The sequence below is a fragment of the Salminus brasiliensis genome, chromosome 24 (genome assembly GCF_030463535.1).
Source record: "Salminus brasiliensis chromosome 24, fSalBra1.hap2, whole genome shotgun sequence".
NCBI lineage: Eukaryota > Metazoa > Chordata > Actinopteri > Characiformes > Bryconidae > Salminus > Salminus brasiliensis.
This window is the reverse complement of record NC_132901.1, coordinates 6060974-6088624: the sequence shown is the minus strand read 5'-3', so window position 1 is coordinate 6088624 and position 27651 is coordinate 6060974. Positions and strand designations below refer to the sequence as shown.

The following is a 27651-nucleotide window of genomic DNA, read 5'->3' as shown; positions in this document are numbered from 1 at the left end:
CATCTTACATTTATTTCACCTAAAATTGCTTTGAGTGTAAACTATGTGATGTAACTTTTAGAGACAGAAAGCTCTTCTGACATCACCAGCACATTTCACACCAAACCACTCTAAATATTTTTGTTTACATTGCTTAATTATGCAGAGATTTGCTCTGGATTATTTGCTGGAATTGCCTTAATAAGAGGATGTAATAAGAACATCAGTAACAGTGGCAAAATAATTATAAAGTGATTTCTGTCATGCTGATGCACACTGGGTTATATATAAGTCAGCCAGCACTGTCAGAATTCAGTTTACCACTCAGAGTAAACTAGGCTCACCATCCTGCGGCCTTAGGTCAAAGGTCATATATATATATATATACACACACACACACACACACACACACACACACAAACACAGACACACAGTCCTACTTCAGGCCCCCAGCTGTGAAAAGCTCAGACAGAGCAGAAGTTAAAGAGCACAGATGGTTAATGATATAGGCCCCCCTCATTCTGTCCAAGAATAGACAACTCTAGATTAATACAATAGTCCAGGCCATGACCTCTAGCAGACATTTTTCTTTCACATACACTTGTATACCCATTTTTGTGGGGGCTTTTCTGTTGACTTCTGACTCAATGTAGCTAAATGCTGCTTTAGCTATACCCAAACTTGCCCTAACCCTAAGCTTAGCACACAAAAAAAATCAGGGGTCCCTCACAATGTGCCACATATTCATGTCTGGGGGAAATGGTATCCAGAACCATTTAAGCTGTTGAACACACATGCGCACTACAAACAGTTATGGGTACTTTTCCATTCCATATCGTCCTTTATGTTGCTGCTTAAGGATTGTGCTTTAAAGCAGCAATATAAAAGAATCAGTATTTCTTGCTCCTGGGCTCCCCCTACTGTCAGGAAATTATTAGGATGAATAATCTTTGATCCACCACAAAAAGGACAGACTTTATGTGCTATTCTGGACAAGCTAAGGGATACAAAACAGCCACTGTAAGTGAAAGAAGCATTTGGGCAGAGGCGGTAGAGTTACATTACAATTTCTGTCATGCTGAGCCCAAAGTAGGAATGCTGTTCTTTCTATAACTAGTCAGTGGAGCATCAACATGATTTTGAAACTGTTATTTTGAGACACAAAATGCTACATAGTGTTCCTTTAAAGGTCTATGCATCTGTATGGCTGTCTGATTCTATGGGTATTCTGACATATTCAAAGATTCAAGTCATTATGCTGTGAATGATACTAGCATGATAGCCTCTACCACCCACTGTGAGTCAGGTAATATACAAATGGAGGAAATTCAGCTGTTTTTCACTGTTGCTACTCTCCCAATGAATGGCCATTCAGCAAAAATCATTCCAGAAGGGCAACAAATAATATTAATTGAAATACATATGTGTTAGGTATTTTTTAACACAAGTTAAGATGAATTCTATTGTAGTCTGAGATAAATAAAGGGGTACTATACAAATGCAAGTCATCTCCAAAAACATCCCTTTGATGTCCCATATGTATTAGAAAAAAGACCATTCTAAAAACATCCATAATTTCCTACATAATGGTTCATAATGCTTGGAGCCCGATGATTGCCACGTGCAATTTTATTTGTAGAGGGCAGTTTAATTGTCAATAAGACTACATTGTTATTGTATGTTTAGTGCAATATTATGTAATACCACCAAATAACCAGTAGAGAGCGTCTACAGGCCCTGGCAAATAGGCAGAAATATGTGGTTGTCAGCCATGTTTGCTATCAGTTGCTGAACAAAAACAATCTGAAGTTACACATGTAAAATGTGTTCCACCTCTATTTTGGATGCACAATAAATTATTAGTTGATGTTATAAATTTGTTAGTGGATGTTTTGGTTGCTTACATTTACACAAATGAATCTTAGCTGCTCCACTGTTAAATTGCTATTGGAGAAAGAAATCAAAATATGAGAAAACACAATTCATTGGTCATGGAGCATAGTGTCTTTTTTTTTTTTTTTTTTTTTTTACAATTTTGTACGTTCTGATTTCAGTATCTATGACAGTACAATGACATAATGCTGTGATGTGTGTGGGGATGAGAGTGAATTCTGTCTCAGAATTCTTTACTTGCTAAAGACATCCCCCTCTCTCTTCCCCCTCTCTACTATTCATCAAATGTGTACAATGCATATACACTTCAATTTAATAAAAGATTGTCTATGTGTTGGCCCTATGTGTTGGGAAAATAGCTAGTTCGCTCCCTGGTGATGCCACAACCTTCCATGCTCTGGAGTCCCAGACAGCTTAGTAGGCCTGGCCCTCTCTAGTTTAGTAGAAAACTGGCCCTCCCTCCCCTAATGTTTATATACACCAACAAAATATGTGTCTAATATTAATATTAATATTAATATTAGAATAACGGATTAAGTAAATACTACAATAAAATACAGTAATCTTGCCTAGGTCCTCCTATAGACTACAGCTGGCCCTGTTTGTTGTTTAGTATGTTTTACTGCTAATTTGTATTTCTTTTTTATGTGTTTTATGTGTTTTTTTTTTTAAGAGATGCACAGTGATATTGAAATCATATCAGTATCGCCAGGTGTGCCTCTAAATAGGAGTTTTTAAAACCAATACATGTTGTAGCGATGCATTTAGACTTCTGTACTACATTATCTACATTTTATTATAGTGTACACTCACACTGCTAAGCGATTTATCATATTTCTGTGATAGATTTCTCTGTCATACCATCCCACATAGATGCAGTCTGAATTTCTATGTACCATTATTTCTAGGGGGTATGTCTGGATGACACCTTCACTGAAATTGACTGCTACAGTCTTCATTCACTGACTACTGCTGGCAAAAAACAGCCGGGCCATCTCAAGCTGTTTGACTAGCCTCCCTCTTGACCAGCATACCCAACTTGTCCACACTAGTCGACCAGACTGATTATACTATATGGCAGTATGACCAAGTCAAGCTGGTCATACTAATAGACAAACTAAACCCTCAAATAATAACATATGGCATGCTGGTTAAGAGCTACGCGCGTTAACCAGCTGGCCTGCCAGCATAGGGTATATTTTCGACTGAATGACCAGATTCTTAATCACCTTCATCATCAACGACCAGCTTAGACTCTCCACATCCAGCTTCCAGCAATAACTGGTCTCGAGCTGGTGTTGATGTTACTTTGTCTTTTTTCCTTGTATTTTTCCACACATACAAAGTAGCTCTGAATGATTTTACATAGGTTATGTAAATTATTTCTGGGTGGAACATTTACAGTGAGGATAAATTGTGACTTGTAATTCCACTAAATAGGGATTGTTAGATGTTAGCATGGTTTACTCTTCGGTTTGTTTTATTTCCTCGGCTTCGTCACGCGCTCTCTCCGCTGTGGGAAACAGGGGGGGAGCGCGCTTCCTGCAGCTCGCGAGCGACATCTGGAATGGGAGGAGAAGTCAGAGAGAGAGAGAGAGAGAGAGAGAGAGCTAGAGGGAGATAGAAGAAAAGGGGAACAGGCGACGGCGTCGACACCTGAGGTAAGCGAAGTGGTATGTTAAGGATTCCTGTCGTACAGGAGAAATGCTGCTCGTGTTTTTAAACGCTGTTTAAACCGTCTCTTCTCACGGCTTCAACTTTTCGTAACGGTTAAAAAGTGGACACCCTTCAGCTGAGGGGGAAAACACACTGAGGCAGGGGGCTCGCAGCTAGTTAACAAACCCCGAACCGTGGCGACTGCCGCGTTCGTTCATTTTACACCCCCCCCCCGTTAAGCTAACGACAGAAACCGACACTTTGGACGAGCAAACTTGATTCTTAGACGTTTGCGTTAGCTGTAACGTTAGTTAACGGTTCGCTCGATGGTTTCTTCCTTGTGACAGGAACCCTTAAACGACCCGAACCCAACTGTGGTCGCTTGGTCACTGGGTGGTCCGCTGTGACTCTCTCGCCCTCCAAAGTGACGCCCAAGTGATTGTTAGTGGTCACATTTCTGCCATATATCTCAACATTTCTGCCATATATCGTTTTTCTCGCGGTCTCTGAGGTCATTTTGTTCAGTCAGCCCCCGTCCCCTGTCTGATAGTGGGCGAAGCCTCTAACGTTAGCCCCCCGCCTCAGGCTAAGCTAGCTAACGCAGAAGTCAAAGCCAGTGTGAATCAATATCGGCTCGCTTCTTTCCTCAAACGCCTCCACAGTCCCTTTAGGTGGGATTGCATCTAGTAGCACATAGGGTTTTGTCCAGAAAGGTCAGTACTGAAAGTCCGCACGCGCTGTTCTTCCTGCTGTAAGCCCGTTTGAGAGCCGCATTGGCGAGGGAGAGTTTTATGACGCCCCGTGCTGCGGCACCACCATGGCGGTGTTCGCAGACATAGCTATTCTTATAGTACATATCCCCAGTTTGTGTGCATTTTTCTGCAGACTACAAGTCCCTCGGTCATGTGCCTTACAGTGATATCTCCCAATGCACTCGTTTTTTAACGTCAGTGCACAGAGAGTGGGCTTCAGGAACCCGCGTTGGTCCGCTCTGGACGAGGTGAAGTCAGGCTTGTGTGGGCCAGCGTCGCAGCTGCACTCATTCTGCCTCTTTTTTTTTGTTGCGAGATTTCGTCTTTTTCACGGCCAAATTGCTTCCAGACCTAGCTGCGCTGATCACTGCCATAGCGCGGTAAATGCGTATGTATTGCCGTGCATGGTCAGGCTCATTTAACCATGTGTTTTGTAATGGTCTGTGTGAGATGTAGGGCTGTGTGTATGTGCCTCTCTCAGGGGCCTGAAGATCATCTGCAGTGTTCATGACACACTTGAGAACATCAGGTAGACCTTATTGGTATCAGGCTCAGTTGTGCTCATTATCTGCTTGCTTTGCATTGTATGTGAGCTTCATGCTGGAGTTTTACTGGACTGGGGAACGGAGGGCCGGAGTTCAGCACTGTTTGCTGACTCCCCTGCTCTAAAAGAACAGTGAAACCTTGCAGTGAATTAGTGAGTGGAATTAGGTGTGCTGTTGCAGGAAAAGCACAAAACAGAAATCTGTGCAGGAATATGGCCCTCCTGACTGGAGTTCCCCACTCTTACTGTTTTGGTTTAAAACAGCAATTTATTTCAAAACAAAACCTCGTGCAAAACAGTTATCTCAGAAAACAATTACTTAACTGTGTCATATAAAACTTGAGGTGTGTGTGTGAATGCCTGCATGTATTGGTCATTTTGGCATAGCGAGAGCGCCTCTTGGGGCCCACATGAAACACATCACTGAACACTTTGTCGCAGAAGAAAAACATGGATGTCAAAAAACATGTACAGTCATTGCAAACACATGCAAGAGGTTTTGTGTTTTGTGCTCCTTGGACGGCAGATCAGCTCATGGAAACAAGCCTACGTTGATTATTAATTATGTCTGTCCACTAATGGTCAGTGTTCAAAGCGTTTACAAACTGCATGGGAATCAAAAACACATCTGGTGGATGCATGAAATTAGGCCTGCAGTTTGTGTTACTGTTGGACACAAGCTGTTGGATACAAGCTGACTCACAATCTCACTGTGTGGCATAGGGCAGCTGATCACTGTGAGACACTGTGAGCGTGTATTATTTAAATCATAAGTGCACCCTTTTTGTATAACCTGTAGTAAATCAAAGGTTAAAAGCTGTTGAAAGTTGTGTATTATTATGTGTGCTAGGCATCACTGTGCTTCTCTTTCGCTCTTAAACTGTAGTTTTGACTTCGTGTCAGCTCGTTGCGCAACATCCCTACTGGCGCGTTGGATATTTTTTTCTTTTTCCTTCTTGGCCTGATGTCATGAAAAATAGCGTCTGCGTCCAGGATGAGAGTTTGCTCACTCTGTTCGGGACAGTATATCTGCTGGAGCTGCTGGAACACTGGGAGTGTTTCGGAATGTTGGATGGAGCGCTTTTGCGGCCTGCGCGGCTGTTCCGAATTCCGATGACAGGACAGTCAGGTGTTGAAGACTGTAGCTGCTGTCAGTGTAGTTCATGACGCCATGGTTTATGGGATGTATAAACCATGCTAGATCTGGCCTGTTTGCTTTAATAGACAGGAAACGGTGAGACAAACCTGGATGATCATCAACATGTAATAAATTTGGACAAGACAGTGCAGTCTCCGCCTCCGCGTTCTGTAGCTTGCATTAAACATCTGTAATGAATTTTGATTGGATTTTCAGAAGTGAAAATCTGTTTAATGTTTTTATCTGTTTAATGCATGAAATCACTTTAGGAAAATATTTTTAGGGAACGAATCAAATGAAATGGTTCATTGCAGAGAAACTGATTTACACGCTTTATGGAGGTGGTAATGGGAACATAACAGTTTCAACAACACAACTATAACCATTATATTTACTATCCACTGTAGTACATAGACATTATTAGACATTATATCTAACAATGGTCAAAATTAGGTAAATCATTAAGAAAAGTTTTTATTCTTGCATCCACCCCTCCACTGAGGCCTAAAACTTCTCAAAACTACTAAAACAAAACGTGTTAGTGCTTAACAGCATTATGCTGTGTGTTTTTACACAAAATGCCTTCAGAGGCATTACACATTTCAAATAATTAGGTAGTCACTCTGAGGTAGATGGTATAACCGGTAGTGTATTAAGCAGTATAATGTAAACAGTGAACATAGATAATCTCATATTGGTCATGTATGGCTAATAAAAAAAAAGTTACAGTTAAATTTTCACAGGCATTTGATTCCTATCACCACCATACTGATCACCACTCTATATCCACCAGAACATAAAAAAATAGTAAAATTTACCTCTGTTAGTAAGTATTTAAGATGTGTTATGCAAGTGGTCACTAGTCTCAAACTGGTACAACCAGGATATCTATATATGACAGAATTTGCACCCACGTTTCACTGTTGGTATGAACTCCTATAGAATCTTTAGTGGTATATTGGTGTTCTGCTCATTAAAAATGGCTGCCTCACGTTTGAAGCTCAAACAAGTGAAGAGTGGCAAGTGAAGAGTTATAGATAAAAGTAAACAGTTGTTTGTTAATGCAAATCTTATCAGTAACAGCATATCTTCAGTAACAGATCTTTTAACAGTAAGAAAGATGATTGTCAGTTTAAGGAACAGATGCTGATCTTGTGTGTTATTTACTACCATATTCTATCATATCTATTCTGCTATGTACAACTATTAGAGGTTGCTTTCCAAAGTATAGAAATAAGATCAACATTACAGCTCATTGAGTAAAATGGCAGCAGTGGAATTTGAATCGCTAGAGCAGAAGCAGTCAGTATTTATTACCAGACCTTTTGTAGAATAAGTGGAAACACTGTGCTGATTCTAGGTGGTTCTGAGTTCCTATAACGGAAATGAGGCTGTTTTACTATGGCCCATTACACATGAAATCCTGTGTCACTTCAAACAGACAGTGATACTCTTTGCAGAGGGGAGGGACCTTTTGGGCTGAGTATGTTTCTGAAATGGCTGGGCACACCAACACACAAAGATGAGGCACATGAAGAACCTACAGCTTGCAGACTGACACTGTTGTCAATGCAGCAGTAATGAGCTTGTGATATTGCACTGAAACAAATGCCCATATGGAAATTGCTTCAAATAAAATGTCAACACTGCTGCATTATAAAAGTTTTGCTTCTTTTGACAGAAAGTGTGTTGACACATTATTGACATGGAAACATTCAAAATTCAAAGCACTATTTTTCAGTGTTTTGCTATTTACTAACATTCTGCTATACTCCTTATAAGAGGTTCCTAATGCAGGTTTTGCCAATAATGGAAAATGCTGGCATTAGGGGTTTTGTTTGTATCTGTTAATAGTTCTAGTTATTCTGTAAAGTGCAATGACAGCATAGAAATGATAGGACTTGGATTAAATTTTATTTAATTTAAAGGGTTTTTGTTTTAGATTTTTTTAGTCTTGTTTGATGTTTATTTATATTCAGTTGAGGTCGGAAGTGCAATTTCAAACCTATTGATATAGAATGTAAATCAGACAATACTGTAACATAAGTACCATATGTAATTAATCATGTTATTGCTTAATTACGTATGAATAATACAGCAAGACAACATTAAAGATTGTTGACTTCTTCTAAAATGTACTTGACTAATGACAGGGTTGATGCATGAATAGGGCTGTATTTTGGATTTGGTAACACTCCCCACAGATAACTGGCAGCGTATCCTCATCTTGGTGTTTCTGCATGTGTTTTTAGGTAGGGGGACATGATGTCATTGCTAATAGCAGCATCCTCTAAGATTACACTGTGTGTGTGTGTGTGTGTGTGTGTGTGTGTGTTGTGATGTTTTGTATTTCAGAATGCTCTGTGTGCCATGTCTCCGTCTCACTGTTTAAGGGTCTGGAGTTGCTGACTTGGGAAAAAGTGAGTCAGAGGGAGAGAGAAGGAGGAGGGGCTGTGGAAACACTGCAGTGTTTGGGTAAAGGGTACTAAAACACTGTAGTCTGTAATCTGTTACAGGGTCCATGCTCACTGTTGACTGCTCATGTCGTTAAGGATTAAGCCTAACACTATTACCTCTGTTGTTGCGCCATAAGCTTTAATGACATAATTCAGCTGTGATGCATTTGCAGTAATATAGGACCTGCTGCCACATTACTAATCTTAATTTTAATAACCATTTAATTGGTTAAACATCATCAAAATGTCATGGCACATGACACTACTTAGTCATTGAGATGGAGAGGTTATATACACTGGTCACTTTACCCTAGCTCCATCTTGTTTATGTGCAGTCTGAGATGTTTGGTGGTGAACCCTTTTCAACCTACAAAGTAGGGATTTCTAATAAAGTGTCCAGTAAATGGAAGTACAAGGTAGGGTTTTCTAAAGTGGCCAGCTAGGATGTGCTTTGCAGGCTGAGACAAGTAAATTCAGTCTAATGTCGGATCAGCATTGGTTGCAAATGGCACAATTCAAGACTCTCTGGTCTACTGGAAGTGATTTCGAGCACAGTATGAAGCTGGTATTTTAGCTGTCTGGGTTTTAGTGTCTAAAGGGTTGGCGCGTGGTGTGTGAAACAGAACTGCTTATACTCTGTCTCAGTCTCATTTCTAGAGCTTTGGTCCTTGCGTGCGTGTGTTTGTTGTCACACACTGCTCATCTGATCAAGTGTTGCTTCTGGCCTGACTCAGGCTAACGAAACTGCTGTTTCATTCTCAGTGTGTGTGTGTGTGTATGTGTGTGTGTTTGTTTAGAACGTTGGGCCTGTTGTGTGTTTCTTGCCTGCTGTTTTTTTTTGGTCCAACAATAGGAGGATTGTATTGTTTTCTCTCCATCTCTCTCTCTCTCTCTCTCTCTCTCTCTCTCTCTCTCTGTCTCTCTCTCTATCTTTGTCTCTCTCCATCTCACTTTCTTTCTTTCTGTCCCTGTATTCCAATCTAAACTGTGTTTTCAACAATAAAAAAAATGTTTATTCAAGGTGCCTGGTGCATATATTAGACAGTGATAAAAACACAATAGCTAACAAAAAGGTGCAACTTAAAGACATTTAAATGAGCAATAGGGGTCATTGTGATAGTCTCTAAACCAGAGGTCTTCAAATCTGGACCTTAAATCCAGTTTTAAGTCCTGGACTTTGTAATCCTTGATAGATATGACACTGTTCCCTAACTGTTCCCTAAACTTCTAGAGAAGAAAATCCAAGACTGGAAGCTGGATTCAAGGCACCAGACATTTGGTTTAATAGGGTTAATCATCAAAATAATAATAATTACACAATTGATACTTCTGCCTGTCCTTAGTTCTGCTTTTCTGTTTCCAGAGAAACTGGATGCAGTTTTCACTATTTGTTTGTATTCAGTTATATTCTCATTTCTGATCTTCTGCACCGTTGTCTGTCTGTCTCTCTCTGTCTTACCCGCTCACTTTATCCTTGTCTGACCTTCTCTCCACACTGTAAATAGCTGGCTTTGGGTCTGGTTGTGTGTGTTTTTTTTATTTATTAAATTTTTTTTAAGACTCAGTCAGCCGTTGAGGTGAGATCTCATGTTTTCTTCAAGCACACTCATTCTCACTAACACACACTCGCGCTCACACACAAACACACACTGACAGGCAAGTCGTCCTCTGCCCAGACTCATCGGCACATTTTCCTCTCCTTCATTTCTCATCCTTGTTTCATATTCTTCTTCTTCCTCTTTTTCTCACTCAGATTGCATCTATTTTTTTACTGCTGGGTTTTGCTTGTACACAGAATGTGTGTGTGTATGTGTGTTTCTTGGCTGTCAGATGTACTTAGTGATTGCTGGATGTTTATGATAATTTCACATGTCTCAGAGATTGTAATGTCAAGAGAGCTGACAGCTTCAGCTTGCAGTCCTGTGTGTGTGCACACGCACGCACATGTGTGCTAGTCAGTACGTGTTGCTGTCTGTATCATGGTCGATTAATATTCATATATATCACATATATAGAGAGCTTTTGACAGTGAGACATGCAGTTGAAGAACCCGCTCTTTCAGCTCATGTGTATTTATTAACCCCACTGAGATGGTTTGAAATTGACAGGGTATTGTTGGATCACTCAGACTTCCACATACCATCACATTACATGAGGGAGAGGCTTGAAAACAGGCTAACAGACACTGCATTCCATCTCTGACTTGTTATTTAAATGTCACACATTCAATTATATAAGCAATAAAGTATTTTAATATTATATAATACAGTATATTAATATAGTATGCTAATATTACTAATCAGTTATTGATCATTAATAATGTAATTGAATTGATGAAAAAGCCAAAAAGACTTAAATAACCAATAACAAACATCATTAGGTGGTTATTCACAATAAAATATCTTTCACAGATTCTATAATGATTTATTGGCATCAATGAGGAAAGCGATAAAAAGAATACTTTTACAAAATGAATCAGTCAGAAAACACAGCCAAGCAGTGACTGAATACAGATATTTCTATAATGGATTTATAAGAAAACTGCACAGAAAATCTGATGTGATAGTAAAATGAAGCATTTCCGAATTATTAACATTAGGCATTAACGGCATGCAGAACTTTGCACTGCTGTCTCTGCAGTCTATGTTTTGCCTTTTTCAACAACATGCTGTAAATGGTGATGAGCAGATGACATCAAGTTAACTAATTGAAAACTAATCGAAATTTCATTGATATAATTTGTTGTTATCAGTTAATGGCCAATCAATTATATTTTAAACATGATAGATTATGGATAATGTTTAGTTGTTGCAGCTATAATAACATGATCATTTTGATTAGTAAAAAACATAACAGCGTGACTGATCAAAACATGAACAAAGCAAATCCTGTGCCCGCTTGCTGAAAAAATACTGCAGGGCATCCAACAATAAAGGGAGAATGGGGCTTCTTTTATAAGTCATAGAATACACAGTAGTGCATAGAAAGCTCAGATTTCACACACTGATGAAATGTACTTTTATGAACAACATGGCCATTACCCTCACCCGCTACTCTATTAAAGGGAACAAAAGCATGCATTGCATTAGCCACAGCTGTGGCAGTAGGAACGTAAGTAAGTAGGAATGTTAGGTTGTTATTTCTTTCATGTTTCAGTAGATTGTAGTTGTTTTACATCTGAATCATTTGTCATATATTTGTGTACTTAATAAGAATAAGAGTAAAACCTGCAAGTGCTAAGACTTAAATGCTGCAGTCAAATTCTTGTCCCAGGCTATTTTTTAGGATTCTGCTCCACTTTCTCAACCTGTCTGTGTACTCAAGATTTCTGGGGCCTCCCCAGGAGGAAAGCCAGTGTCTGAATGTAATTCTGCAATGTGTGTGGCAGAGGAAAGGCAGCTAACAATGGCCTCGTCCTGTCGTCTTCACATCCTCTCATGCTCTTTTTTTTTTTAGGATGTCTTATTACAACACACACAGATTTTCTCTCGTCTGTGCTAGATTTGTTCTTGCCCCTTTTTGTGTGTGATGAGCAGGAGTCATACAATTAACATCACATCTTTTACCTAGTTTTAGTGTGTGTCTTGTGTATTTGTGCATAAACTTGGTCTATTTGTGTCATGAAAGGCAGACTGCAGCTCATGTTTACTGCCAGAGCATCCGCTCCATGTATTGTTCAGTGTTCCGGCTCCAGCTTCCAGTTCCTGGTCCTGTTTGCTGGTTTGTTGGCCATAATGCGTATGTTCTATAAGGCGTATGCCACATTCATACCAAATATTTGACTGGAACGAGCTTCCACTCTTGTAAAGACAACCGAGGTTTGGAGGAATACCGGTGAGGAGCTTCTGTTCCCTTTAAAAAATTGCACTTTTTTTAAATCGTAAAACGTGTTATTCTGTTGCTAAATTATGTTGCATAATTTAGCAACTGCTGTGGAACTAATGTATGTAATGTAGTTAAACTACTGCATTACACTGTATTGTGACAAGAAGTGTAAAGAAATGTCTCAATAGGTATGTTTTTTAAAGAGTGGCTTATATTGAGTAATGCTTCGCTTTTTTTTACATAAGTACTTAAGAATCAAGGAAATTGCATCAGTGCTTCACTTTTTTAGTCTGTTTATGTCTGTGGTAGCACACTAATCTGAATACGAAGCTACTAATAATCTTAATCTCTTAGGTATTTGTTTACATTGGTGAATTGAATGTATCAAAGATTTGAATTTGACCCATATATAAACCAATAAGGCACATTCCTAATGAGAATGAATTTTAATGAACAGATGCTCATAAAAACCATGGCTTTTAATACATCACTGCTGACAATTGAGATCAACTGTCAATACCCAGCCATGACTTCTGGCACTGTTCTATTTCTGTTTCCACAGAGCACTAACTTGTACTCATCAACTTGCATTATATGCATTATATTAAACCCAGAACAAAACAGGGCAACAGAATCAATGGTAGTCAATGGCTTATAGAGTTTAAATTGTGAAATGCAATAAATATTAGGTATAAGAGCAGATTTGAATAGAAATACAATTTTTCATTTTTTTTCCATTTTCATTAGTTTATTTTTCTAGCTATTTCACATGGGTTGGTGGTCAATTTGCTATTTTCTGGTACACTATGAGGGGGTGTATAGAATGACATGAGCAAGACAAAGCTTCCATCTTCTCTCTACCTGCAAGATATTTTGAATCTAGGCAGAGTTGTTCTGTTTTCATACCAAAAAGTATGTTTTGATTCCAATATTACCTGTTATTGGTGAAATTTTGGTGAACTCAACTTAAAGTCAGTGTCTAACTGGACCCCATTAATGGCAGTTTTGGGGAACAATATATAAATTGCTTTTAGGCAAAAATGAAAATTCTTTGGACAGTCTGATTTTTACAAATCCAAAGTAAAAAAGTAAATCTTTCTATATATAATGTTCTTTGCATGTTCTTGCTCTTGTATAATAAGTAAACTTTGCTATAGTCATTCATTATATTTGTAAAGCACAATTATTGTGACAACGAAACCTATAGCTGTGTTGCAGGAGACGCTGAACTTTTGCTAAACACTATATGGCCAAATGTTTGTGGACACGTGCTCATCCAAATCAAGAATATCTTTATATATTGATACCTTAAAGTACAGTCCTGTAGTACAGTTTGGAGCATTGCTGTGAGTGCTTAATTGTGTTCAGCCACAACAGTGGAACTGATGTCAGGTTCTGATGTTGGATGATTAGTTCTAGATATGGATGGGGGGACTTATTGTAAAACTGAAAAGTGACAGTATACAAATACATAATTCAATGTGCTTGCAGGGTAACAAAGTAAACACTGCACAGTTTTTAGTCAATTACATAAGTAAATGTTAAACTGTCAGTCTGACAATTACATATGTTTAACTGCTTTGAGTCAGGAGAGAGAAGCTGGTTAGCATCAGCTAAGCTGTCTAAGAGAGCGATGTCGAGCGGCTAGTGTTTGGATTCGTAGCCAGCCAGCTAAGTTTAAATAGGTTAGATGGCAGGCTAAATAGTACAGCATCTATCTCTGGCTCAACCCACACACGTTTAGAGCATAAATACCTGACAGCCTAAAGTCGAGTGAATGGTCTTAGGAGTTTTATCGACTGTTTTTAGGCACATTGAGTAAACTGATTCATCCATGTTTCCTTGTTCTGTTTTTCAGTTGAACTCAGCATAAACGTGCAACTACAATGGGCTTGTTTATTTTTCCCCACCTGTTTTTAGAGTGTGAAATCACTTATTAGTTAGCTCCCACAGCGCCCCCAGGTCCATCACGCTAAAGAACAGTTCCACTGCTCCCCAACCTAACGCTGGGGGGCTTTATACCTCTCTGGCGACACCTGGAATTGGGAATTGTAATAATTATTTTTGTAGTGTAAGTGTAGTGAAAGTAAACAAGACCACAATGCAGACAAAACTAAATTTTAAATCTCACATTGAGTGAAATATAAAACTTAACAATCGTGGATTTGAGCTTGAGGTGAGTTTGAATGTGCTACAGTTTGGTAGGTACTTGTCCTATCTGCTGTGTGACACTGGAGGCCGTTTCATGTCTGGCCAGTTTACATCGACTAGACAAACAAAACAAGCACAAAACAACGTTTGGTTGGTGTGCCATATCCTGTTTGATTTTTGGGACAATTGGGACATGTTCTCCTGTTGCTGCAGACATTCAAATGCTGGGGTTTGTTTCAGAGAGCTTGGTGAGTGTGTTTTGTCCTTAGGGCAGCTGTTTTGAGAGAGGGCTGGCTGTGGAATTTTAAATTCTTTTTGGAGCTCTGGCCACAGGCTTGTGATTGACATCAGCAAGGTCTTTATGTTATCGTCATTACCTTGACTCGAACAAACAGCAATAAATTATTTTTGACATTGTTGGGGCCTTAGCTGTGACTTTACAGAAAAGCCTTGGAGGAAAAGGACAGACATTTGTGTGTGTGTGTGTGTGTGTGTGTGAGAGAGAGAGAGAGCGAGAGAGAGAGAGGCAGACTGGTCCGGATGTTCTTCAGTAGTGACCGTGCTTTAATTAGATACTCAGTTTTTAACTAACCTCTTTACTGATGCCTGGTCTCTCTCTCTGTTTCTGTCTCTCTTTCTCTCCCTCTCTCTCTGTGGCCGGAATAGGAAATGTCTTTCGGTCTTGTTACCGCTACTGTGCTGTTGCCTCCGGCTTAGTCTGTGCGTCTGCATGTGAGTGACAGATAGATCCTTCTCCTCCTTGATCTTTTCTTTTTGTTTCTTTCAAAATGTCAGCCAAAAGAAAATCAGTTCATACAGAGGCCAAACTTTGTATGAAAATTTGTTGAAGTGACTCTTTGAAATGGCATCCATCGCTGAACAATGGTAAACATATTTAAACATATTGTCTTCATTAGGATCTAAACTGCTAAAATGGTTTTGTTGTTGAAACGTGTTCCAAACATGCATCTCACAGTTTGAAGAATGCATTTTCTGTTTGGTTATCTTTTAACAAGACTGTGTAGGGTTTCCTTCTCTTCCAGCAACAGTGATTCCTGAATTGGCCCCCAGGATGCTTGCTGACAGCTGGACATTGACCTTGGCTGCTCAGAGAGTCTTTTAACTCCTTGAACCCCATGGACCTAAATTCATTTATGACTTCTAATGTGTGGATGTTAGTAAAAAATAACCCTGAACATCAATAAGAGAATGATAAGCCTGTAATCCACAGCCTGTTTTTTTTTTCAGTTTATGTGGAATGTGTAGTATAGGCATGTATGTAGGCATAAAACAGTAAAGAACACTTTGGCTATCATGATTACCTGACTAAACTCACTGACTTGATCAGCAGCATGTCATGCTTACCTTAGCTCAAGGTGACAGGTGTGTGACTATGATGAGTGAAAATGAGACATGGGAGCTAAAAGGCCTGCCAAATTCTTTCAAATCAGCTGTGTTCGGGTTCCCAGCAGTGGAGAGCGAGTTAAGGCTCGTATTTGGGCATTATGTTAGCGCTGCTGGACAGTTGTAGGATATGCAACTTTCATGGCTGTCTGTTAATAAATTAACAGAAATCTATCATCATGCAGTTGCAGGGTTTTTAAAACATCTTTTTCGTTTTCTGTTATAATATTTTTATTATCAGCATTTATAGCGTTTGCTACACAGTGAAGTAATGGTAGATAAATTGCTAAACGATTTATCAGTGAGGTTTTGAACAGCAATGGATGACACAATCGTTATTATAATACGTTATAATTTCCATAATATGAAATTTTGTTTTGCGTCATGGCACTTGTATGCATATACACAGCCCTGCATAGACTCCAGCACCCGAACTGAGAGCTTATGTCATTTTAAGAAAACAAATCTCTCTTTCTCCCCCTCTCTCTCTCACTCTTTTTTTGGTGGGCTCAGCACTTTTCTGTCTAATCAGCAGCAGAGCAGAAGAGACCCTCTACTCCTATTGGAGTACATTGAAGCTCTGTGTTTGTGTGTGTGTAAGAGAGCAAGAGTAAGAGAGATTGTAGAGGACCACCAGACTCTCTCTCTCTCTCTCTCTCACACACACACACACACACACACACACATACATACATACACACAGTGTTTACACAGATGTGTTGGCTGAAGGCCACAATGCTTTGTGATTTTAACCCATTTTTCTCTTTTTATTCCCTCCCAGAAACTAACTAACTTTCTTCTCTCTCTCTCTCTCTCTCTCTCTCTCTCTCTCTCTCTCTCTCTCTCTCTCTTCTCTCTCTCTCTCTCTCACTCACTTTGTGGTGCTGCTTTGAGAGACTACCACAAACCACATCTCTGAAATGAAGCCTTGTGTGTGTGGTTGTATATGTGTGTGTGTGAAGAAGATTTGGCATCTGCAGTCTTTCCCTGCATTTTATTTTCACTGTTGTTGACGTACTCCTCTGGAAGAGTGAAATGTATTTTATAGTTGGAATGAAACAAGAATGGAAATGATGAAGTTGTGAATTACGAAGAATTAACATTCTTCGAGTGTACCTTACTTTCAGAATTGACACAAAAATAGTTCAAAGCATCCATTTATTGTTTGTTACAGTTCAAGTAGTGGAGTTCAAGAGTACTCCAAATTGAAATGTAGTTGGAACAAGCACACACACAGTTTTTGCCTTCATTCACTGAAGTGAGCCTTGATTTCTTTTTCATGTGAAGCTTTCCAGTGGAATGGTGAGAAGACACACTTCTTCCTGAAAATATAGGTGAGCTCTTTTTATTTGTATAGATGTGTGTGAGAGTGAGAGGCAGAAAGAAGAAGCGGGATACTGACTGGGGTGTGTATGTGGTGTTTTTTCCCTGTTGTTGAGTAATTAAGGCTTTCCAAAACAGACATGCCAGGAATTCTTCAGCTCTCTCTCTCGCAAATTCCTGCTGCTTTTTTCTTCTTGTAAAGAAAAGTTGTGGAAGAAGTGCAATCTGCTATTTGCAAAGTATGTGGGCATGTGAGTATATGAGAATGCATGGGTATATATGTTTGTTTTTAGTCTGGGGAGGGACATAGACCAAATTTGTGTGGGGAACTGAGACTGCATTTAAAGTTAGACCCTACTCTTTACGTCGTCATGTCTTTTAAGCCAGGCTCTTCTCATGGAGAGCCTCAGTATTTTAAGAGTTTTAGCTCCTCCTTTAATTTGCTGCAGGTGTTTCTTGTTAGAAAAAGAGCCCTGCACACATTTTTTTTTTTTGTTTCTGGTGGCAGCCCCACCTCTTTGCTGTGTGTGTGTTACACTACTGTGACTACTTTTCATTCATTTAAAGTATTTAGTCATAATTCAGTAAAATGCTGTTTAGTACATTCTTAAATATGTATTCTTGTTATTTCTATATACTGCTTTGCCATTTCTTATACTACCAGCATCCCTAAACATTGACACTTAAGAAGTAAAAATGCAGTGGTTTATGAATATGAATGATTATGCAAATTGTAGATGCAACCAGCCTCCTGCTTTCCTAACACCACCCTTTCATGTCACCCTGCTCAACTTTTGAACTTAAAGTTTGAGCAACACATGTTTATTTTCTTTGTGTGTATTAGAACAACATAGAAACCAGAAATAAAGCACGCAAAACTCTCAAAACGGGCCGGACAAAATTATTGGCACCCTCAACTTAATGTTTGGTTGCACACCCAGTCGCCAATTGCACACAATCAAGGCGGGTGAAAAGAGGCAGCAAAACAACCCCAAAACATATTTGAACCTCCACCATATTTGACTGTAGGTACTGTGTTCTTTTCTTTGTAGGTCTTATTCCATTTTCGGTAAACAGTAGAATGATGTGCTTTACAAAAAAGCTCTATCTTAGTCTCATCTGTCCACAAGATATTGTCTTTGGCTTACTCACGTACATTTTGGCAAACCGAAGGCTAGCGTTTTTATGTCTCTGTGTCAGCAGCATTGTCCTCCTGGGGGTCCTGCCACGGCGTTTCATTTGTCAAATGTCGTCGGATCTGCTTTGCAACCTTTATCAGTTTTTCTCTTTTGTCCATGTGGGTTGTAATCTTCTTGATTATGTTGTGATCTCTGGAGATGGACTTGTAACCTTGAGATTGTTGATATTTTTCTACAGTTTTTGTTCTCAAGTCCTCAGACAGTTCTTTCTTTCTGTTTGCGATGCTTAGAGTGGCACACAGACACACAATACAAAGATTAAGTCAACTTCTTTCCTTTGGTTTTAGGTGTGATTTTATATTACCCACACCTGTTACTTGCCACAGATGAGTTTAAATGAGCACCACATGCTTAAACAAAGTTATTTACCCACAATTTTGAAAAGGTGCCAATAATTTTATCCTGCCCATTTTTGGAGTTTTGTGTGAAATACCGTCAAATTTGCAATTTTCTCTGCTTTTTTGTGTTGTTCCAAAACACACAAAGAAAATAAACATGTGTATGACAAAACATGTGTAATTGCAAAAATGTTCTGGGAGAAATACTTTTCTGGAAAAAATTCAGGGGTGAGAACACTTTTAAGCCATTACTGAATTACATACGTTTAGAAAATAAAACGATCACATACCACAAAGATTTTTAATTCACCAGCCAGTTAAACCATAAATTCAATGAAATGTTAATCAGTGCTAAGGAAAGTGGAATGGAGCTGATTACGTTACCGTAGGCGTACTTCCCATTGACATCACAGAGAGATTAAAGTCAGTCTTTCCATCACTTCCAGCAACAGTCTGTCAACTTCACTTTCTCAGATTTGGATCTGTGTGCACTAAACTTGTGTCAGTGGAGCAGCAGTAAGACAGACTTGAGTCTGTGTTGTGATTAGAAGCTAATTTAGCCAGCTCACAGCTTTTGTGGAGCATATTGAATTAAACCTGTGTTGCGGAGTATATTGTTACATATCGTTTTATAGAGCAATTTTGTGGTACAAGGAATGCAGGAGTTCTAATGTGTATTTCCTAAGGATTTTAGAAGGAAGCCAACTACTTCCTCATTAATCGGGCAAATATGTCTAGCTTAGCAAGTACATATGCAAACAGTTCTTTCTTGCACACTATATTAACAGTTTATTACATGAGAATAGATATATTAAATGAGAAATAGATATTTAATGCAAGTGCAATTTTATATTCACCGATTTTTTTTTATACACAATACAGTCCATTTGCTCTTCCCTGTGGAGCATTGTTTCTGTATGTTGGTTTAATGCACCCTTTGACACACAGAAATATTCTGAAGTTACGGAGTTATCAAGTTCGGAAGGTCAGTAGGCACCTGGTAGGGTTGTGAAAACTCACAGCAGGCTAATTGGTGGCTACTGGCTTGCATTTATTGTTAGCCATGTAAGCCTAAAGGTGCTTCTTTAAACTTCGGTTCAGTGTCTGAGTGATATGGATTTATCATATCAGCAAAAAGCGTTCAAGGGACCAGAGTTGTGAAAAAGGCTTTGTTCATGCATTGCTTAACAGCTAACTTGCACATTTCTTTGTGTGTGTTAGAGTGTTTGTTAATCTGGCTGTGGTTCTTTGTGATTTAACACACAAAAACCACACACAGAAGTTGAACAGCTTCAGCAGTATTTTGTAACTATCCTCATTATGTAAAATCCTAAAGCTGCATTGTTTGAGGCTCAGATTACTGCAGCTCTCATTTGTAAAGAGTAACTTATGGTATTTGGTCTTACAGAGGTAGGAGAGTGCAGAGTCTTACCGGAGGGCTTTTACTTATAATGCTTGGTTATCTTGAGTAAGCAGAGAATTAAACCCTAGTCTGACACATAAGGGAAGGGATGTTACCCACTGCTCTATACCGACAAATACTTGATTCACATGTTTTCATTATTGCTACATGAATACAATTCCTTTTCACAATATATTACACAATATTTTCCTTTACAAAAAAAGTAATGATCATATACATCAGTCACAATATTAAAAGCACCAGCCTAATATTGTGTGGGTCCCCCTTGTGCCATAAAAACAGCTCTGACCTGTCGAGTCAAGAACTGTACAGTAGCCCAGTGGGATCATGGACGTCAGTTCATCTTTGGTGCCTGTGACCATATCTCCTGTTAATTGGGTATTCTTCCTTGAAACACTTTTGGTAGGTTTTGACCACTGCATACTGGGAGCACCTCACAGGACCTGCCGTTTTGAAAATACTCTGACCCGGTTGTCTAGCCATCACAATTTGTATTTTTGGAATTATATTTTTGTGTTCATGATTTTTCATTTGTGTGTGAGTCTACATTGTGTCCACATGGAACTAGTGGCACTGAGCATGCATTACTGGTGTTAGTGGGGCTTGGTATGGCCTTAGTCACTGATGAGTCACAGATGAGTGTCGTTCTACAACTTCGTTATGAAGTTGGTTATGTGATTGGTCTATGAAGTTAGCTTGAATGGGAGTGAGTCTGGGACGTCAGACGTCACTGTTGAGCCTTCTGAAGGTGTTGTGGGCTTAGTTCAGTGAAACATTGACGAAGGGCAGTGCCTACCTGATGACCCTTGCAATGTAGTCTGTAATTAGAGTATGGACAAAGGAAATTGGCTGGGCCCTATGTGTAACCCCAATTATTAGGTGCAGGATTTTTTGTTCAAATGCTGCTATTCAAATTTTAAGTACTATTTAAGTACTCCACAAATTTACATTTGTTTTTTCATACATTTGCATACATTGCATTGTGTCATTCTGTAGTATATTTTTGATATTTGAATGTGTTCTGTGTGTGTTAAGCTTTTGCAAATCGCCCATAATAGCCATTACAATTTCCCTTGATGCCACTCATTGTATTCTAGCAGTGCTGCAAGTTCACAGAAGACTGCATCTCAGTCTCCTGGAATAATTTACATCCTGTATTTCCCAAAGGAAATACTGTACTCAGTTTAAAATTTGGTGGTGCCAAGGGAGGAGAATACGATCAAATGCACATAGATCACATTACCTGAATAGACTATCCCTACACACAGTCCATTAATAAATCTACTTTTCAACTATCCAATAAACCATGTTTGCTTTTTTATGACATTAATTTAAAAAAAGCCTGCTTTACTATTTTTTTCTGCTTTCTTACTGCCTTTCCTCCTGCAAACCTGCAGCTCCAAGACTTTTGTTCACAGTTGAAACTGAGACTTGGTCTAATTTTAAGCTGTGAGAATCTTTTGATTGTGTAGGAAACTGTACTCACAACGCTGTAGCTTTATTTGTACGTTTTATTATGGAAAGACCCCTCTTTTAGAATTTATAATGTGTTTTTTTGTTAATTGCTGTTTTCCAAGAATTTTAACAGCATTCCAGAGTTCTAAATAACGCAGTAGAGAGTGCAGTGCTTTTATACAGACAAAAGGTTTATAAGTAATCAGCAGAAGTTTGGAAGGTTTGTTTTACTCCCCATGTAGTTTACTGCTTACATGTGTGTCATTTGAAGTCTGGACTAGCTGGACTTTGTACCATTAGCACTTATTAACTGGAAGTGCTTTAATGTCAATAAAAGCTGGAAAAATAGGGGTGTTCTAAAACATTTGACCGATATTGTAGATTTCTTACAAGCTGAAAAAATGTTGGGTAAGGTAAAAATGGATTTAAAACTTTCTAAACCATGTTGTCTGTTATTTTTGTACATTTTTGGCAGGCCTGTCTAGAAGAGGCATGCTCACTGCCTGCTAAAATGATAAACTATGTAGTAACGCACCTGCACAAGGACTGGCTCTTGTTTGCCTTAAAGAGGCTTTTTTTTCTGACTGACTGATCCCCTTGTTGAAATGCACTTGAGCGGTGACTGCCTGAGGACTGCATCTAGCCACAAAGTTAACAAGTATATGTGCTCCCAAGAGGGGATGTAATCTTAGGTGAAGTAGAGACGAATAATATTTTAAAAAGTCTTCAGTTGAATGTATAGAGTGAAGCGTGTGAGAGAGTTACGGAGAGGGGAAGAGAGGATCATGGAGGCACAGAGGCTGTGAGAGGATGGTGAAGGAGGTTAACCACCAGTTGGACATCTCCAATTAAGGTTCACCACACACAGACACACACTAACCCCTGCTCCTGTTTATTGGCCTTTTCTCTCTCATTTTTTTCCCTTTTTTATTGAGTTTGTTGACATAGGCTTACTTGAATAGTGAGAGAGAGCATTTTGCTTTTAAATGGTTTCAGGCATGGGGTGACTGTGTATTATCTTTGACTGTATTTGAATGATATGCATTATTACATTCACATCTACTAGCTATTCCATTGATGCTGCATATGTGTGTATGTGTGTGTGCATATGCTGTGTCTCCACCCCAGCTATTTTTGTTTATAAGCTCCAGATACTTATTCCCACTGCAAGCTGTTTACAGTCACAGCGGGAGATCTCCCAAAAGACACACATATTCACACACTTAATGTTTTCTTTTTTTGTTAAACAAAGCCTGTTCTTGTGGTGTCTGTAGCCAGGCTGTATTTTGTTGCCCAGTTGGTTGTTCTTGTTAGCGTTTTAAAGCATTAAGAACAATTTTCTGCTTGTTCACTAACCAGGGGTGGAGCATTCCCTTGCCATTAGACTCGACTCACCCTGATTGGCTGATAATGCGCTGACTGCACAATGGCCCAAGAGGCTCTGTGGAAATACCCACAATCCTCAGCCCTCTGGTGAGTATGGAAAAGACAGTGTAGCTTGCTCACGTGTATTGATGACCATGGAAGCACTTTACCTTTTTACCTAATTTACCTTACCTAATCTTCTGTTTTGCCCCTCTATAACTTTATTGTCATGACAAAAAACCCTTATCAATATGCTGTATAAGAAAAATATTGCTAACAAACTCTGGAATAAAGCCCTATTTAGAAGGGATTAGTTTTACATGGGAAGGTATGTAGTAATGTAACACTATGCAACATTTGTTAGTTTTTGACTAATTTACAGGGGATAAGAAATCTCTGCATAAATGACTGATGTGGGAGTGGCTAATCAGTTTACGCACTACCATCACCTCCAAACGTGATGATAACCACTTACAGTGATAATGAAAGATTAGTTTGAAAATTAGCTACATGTTCATACCATATAGGTTACGCTACACAGCGACTTGCCTAAAACTGCCTCTGGAGAGTCCTTTGGTTGGTCTTTGAATTTGACTGAGGTTTGCCACAGACTTGAAATACTCAAGGCATTAATATAACCTGATGTAGACCTAATTTTCACATTTACAATAAAAATGGAACTATGTTATAATATTCCCTATAGTAACATCCCTATTTTGTATTACTATTCTGCTTTCAAACTAGACCACAATGTGTGAAATTATGCCACATATTGTGATTGGTGTATGTAGCTCCGGTTATTCAAAATAAACCACATTAATTTGTCTGTATGAAAGAAATGAAGAACTGGATGTTTTCTGATGGAGAGACTTTAAAACAATTTTTTTAGAATCACACTTCACATACCAAACATTGGCTTATCAACTGCATCTGAGATCACTGATAAATTATGCTTATTTTTATTTTTTTATTAGATTTTTTTTGGCTGAACTGTTACTTTAATGTATTTTAATGTTAAGATACAATTCCAATAGATTAGTAATTTTTCACTGTTTCTATTTGTTTCTATAAGGGTAAAGCAGGGAAAACTGGGACTGGGGATAAGGAGCATTGTTGTTGAGCTTATGTGACTGTTGCTAAAACAACCACGCATCAAATAAATATTCATGTCATCAATACAGCATTTGGTAGCTTCATGCATCATTTGGTTTATAGCCAGTGTAAACATACCAGCCAGAATTGAGCACTACTGATCTGTGTAATGTAATTTAAGACACCATGCTTATTGAGGCGTGTCTTCAGTCCACCCAGGGGTGTGTGTTCCCAAGCACAAACATCTGGCTGGCTCCTTGGCTTCAAAATGTCTCCCACACAAACACGCACATATTCATATACAGTATAAAAATAGACCTAGTCACACATAACACACGGCCTGCAAAATACAGACAGAATTTCATATTGTGGCACCATTACACCGTGCTTTAAGTACCACAACCTGGTATTTTTTCTTTCTCATAGATTTGCAGCAGTAGCCTCTGTTGATCAAGCAAACCACAACAAAACCCTTCCAAGGTGAGTACTCTTTTTCTCTTCCTCTGTTCAAGTCTGTCAGTCTTTTTGTTAGACTTTTGCATGTGAATTCACTCCCAAGCAAACCAATTAATTTGTTCGTTTTTCGCTAGCAATTGCATTTCTTTCTGTGGAACTCGATTTGAATACTTTGTGTAGAACATTTGCAAAAATGCCATTGATGGCAGTCCACTGCTATGATAAAATTTCTGGTTTCATTTCCATTGAAACGCAAATTGTCCTGGCCGTCAATAAGCCTCAGTTCTCTCCTCATAAATTAGATTTGATGCACAGTAATTCAGTTTTACGCTCCTAGAAAAAGCGTGTTGTAGAGTACAGCTGGACCACTCACTGTCAGAGCAGTCCATGCATTTACAGCTCATGCTCAGCTCATTTAAGAACAGCTCTTTAGCCGTATTGACAGCACAGCTTGTATATTTTAGTTATTTATTTAGTTAGTGCTTTTTTATTTTTATTAATTTTATTTTATTTGTTTCCCTTCAGCCATGATGTCAGTCTGCGTGCCCTCCCCACACAACTCCTCTCCTTCTGTGGACCTGGACAATCACAATGGGTCTCCTGTGACTCCACCCACCTCCCTCAGCCTACGCTCCTCCCACAACCAGTTGCTAAGTGGCGATGTCATCAAACAGGGCCAGACCACGCCCCCAAAGTGTCGTAAGAAGTATGCACTGACAAGCATTCAGAGTGCTATGGGCCTCAGTGACGGCCCCGCTCCACCTTCATCATCCCCCTCCTCCTTCACAACCACCGCAGCCAACGCAAAACTAGCGAAAAATGGAGCCAACCAGTTGCGCAAAGCTGCGGAGCTGCAAGACCAAAACAAAAATACGACCACTGAGGACGAAGTTGGAAACACAACAGCAGACTCTGACCTTATTGCAGATCACGAGTTGCATGCTGACCTGGAATTAAGCATCGACAGCCGAGTAGAACTTGACCACACTCAGACTGATGACACAGACAGTATTAGTGAGCTAGCTAGAGAGGACACAAGCGATTTCGTAAATGATGATGATGCCAATGAGGACGATGAAGTTCAGAACACAAACCCGTTTGAGGAGGATTCTGACGATCTGCTCATTCTGTCTGAGAAAACGGAGCTGGACCTTGACAGGAAGTCCCCGCATTTCCTTAATAACAAGAGCCTTCTAGAGTCTCATATCTGTGATCTAACACTGGACGAGACCAACGTAAAGGATGATTGCAATGATATAACACAACCGCTGCTGAAAGAGCAGAATATCCCAAGCCTTCCATCAACAAGAAAACAGCGCAGCCCTGAGGATACGCCCCTACTCTCTGTCGGGTCCTCCTCTGCCTCCTCCTCTCCTGAGACAAAGAAAGACAGGCCTCGGACGGGCGCCAAGACAGATCGCGCGCTGAACCGCATCCAGAACCTTCCACACAGCGACGAGGAGTCCAGCTGGACCACTCTGTCTCAGGACAGCACGTCACTGGGATCGCCAGAGGAGAATGGTCAGTGCCTGCACACTCTGTGTGTGGATATTTGTGTGATAGTGGCTTTTTATGTTGGAATAATGATGCTCCATCCAAAACTTTTGGGATGAGTTGGGGATGAGGCAGGTCTCACAGCAGTTCGCCAAAATCTAGTAGAAAGCATTCCCTGGACAGTAGAAACTGTTTCTCCAACAAAAGCAGGATACACTTTTTTTTAACTCCCTTGTTTTCAGAAAAAGCAATGAATGAGCAGGTGTCCCAATACTGTCTATATAGTGTTCCGCTTACTTTGTCAGTCAGTGGTGTTCCAGATCTGTAACAGTATAATACAAGTTCTTAAATTATGCTCTATTCCTATGTATTAATTAGGGGTGTAGGAAAATATTAATTTATCGACATATCACATTATGTTATGCAATACAGTATCGTTGACATAATAGTTCATTTTGTGTTGTGTTTAAACCCCCACTGCTAGATAGCATTATTGTACTCTGTCGTCTGTAAAGTTTTGGTTTTCTTCTGTCCTGAACTGTATGTGAATGCTGGATTTACCTCCACCTTCATTTTGCTTGAGGATACTCCAAAGGATTCTCAATAGGGTTGACATCAGGGAAAGATGGTGCCACACCATGAGTTTCTCTCAGTTTATGCCCATAGCATCCAATGACACAAAGGTGTGCAGCATGAAATGGTGTTGTGTGGAATGCAGTTTTACTGCTACTGTAGTCTTTTACAAATGTATTCAAGCGATAGGCTGATGTTTTAGGTTGTATTCCAACGCAAGAAAAACAAAATGCTTACGTCTCGCCGTGCATGTGTAGCGTCTGTTTTAAACAATTCCAGTTCCAATGTCTAAATATTCATTATAGTTAAAAGTTCATTGGTCTCTAAAAGGGTGTGATTGCATGATTATACTATCATTATCTCAGTGGCATAAAATTGTCTTAATTGTCTTGCAATCAGTTCTGGGACAGGTTATCATCTGGTATAATTATTTGGAAGTTCATGTAAAAAGTCTATAATTTTGGAGCATTTCAATTGTTCGATTTATAATGAAATTTAGACACAGTCTAAATAACAGCTGGCAGATTACGTTTTTTTTCCCCCATTTTTTTATTTGTGAAATGTGAAAAAGTGAAATACAGCTAAAATGAAGAAACAGCAACAATATACTTCCAGTAGTTATCAATCATTGATTCCCAACTAGTGGGTCATGCAGCAGCCATGCCCTGAATTATTACTATGCGATGTGACCTCAAATCAGTATCACAATTAATTGTTAACATTTTGCGATTACAAATAATGAGCAATTATGTAAGTGTGTATATATAAGTTGGTATATCAGTGCAGAAAGCACTCCATTGTATTAAATCAGTTCAATATTATGCACTCCAGAGTGTCCGCATTGACACATGTGAGTGGGCTTCAGTTGGTCTTTTGCGGTGTTTGACTGGTGTACATTGCGATTGCTGGGGTTTGTTTTTTATTTCTGTGTGTGCCATGGCAGACCAGGTGTGTACTTACAGGTATGTGTCAGGTTAAGGACGGGTGTGAACAGGCCTCACACACAGTTGTTAGTCAGTATTGGCTGTGTCCAGAAGTACAGCTGCAGTGTCTGCTGTTCACCTGGCACTCTTTCTCTTTCTCTGTGTGTGTATGCGTGTGCGCGCGTTGGTTGCTTTGAACCTCTGTCTCTTTC

The 27651-nt window shown here is 39.3% G+C and overlaps 1 protein-coding gene across 9 annotated transcripts in view; it reads left to right on the top strand.

Moving 5' to 3' along the window:
• The first annotated feature begins 3426 nt into the window (after nucleotides 1-3426).
• Nucleotides 3427-27651, top strand: part of apbb2b (amyloid beta (A4) precursor protein-binding, family B, member 2b) — a 48885-nt gene continuing 24660 nt past the window's right edge. For 2 of the 9 annotated variants that reach the window (XM_072670714.1, XM_072670706.1), the window contains exons 1-5: nucleotides 3440-3533; nucleotides 17086-17132; nucleotides 22896-23009; nucleotides 24420-24473; nucleotides 24975-25970. In XM_072670714.1, the coding sequence (XP_072526815.1) occupies nucleotides 24977-25970 (994 nt within the window). In that variant the 5' untranslated portion in view covers nucleotides 3440-3533; nucleotides 17086-17132; nucleotides 22896-23009; nucleotides 24420-24473; nucleotides 24975-24976. Of the gene's footprint in view, nucleotides 3534-4118; nucleotides 4242-8317; nucleotides 8383-12231; nucleotides 12253-17085; nucleotides 17133-22895; nucleotides 23010-24419; nucleotides 24474-24974; nucleotides 25971-27651 lie in introns of those variants that run through there. The other 7 variants (XM_072670707.1, XM_072670713.1, XM_072670711.1 and 4 more) reach the window with 7 other exon arrangements.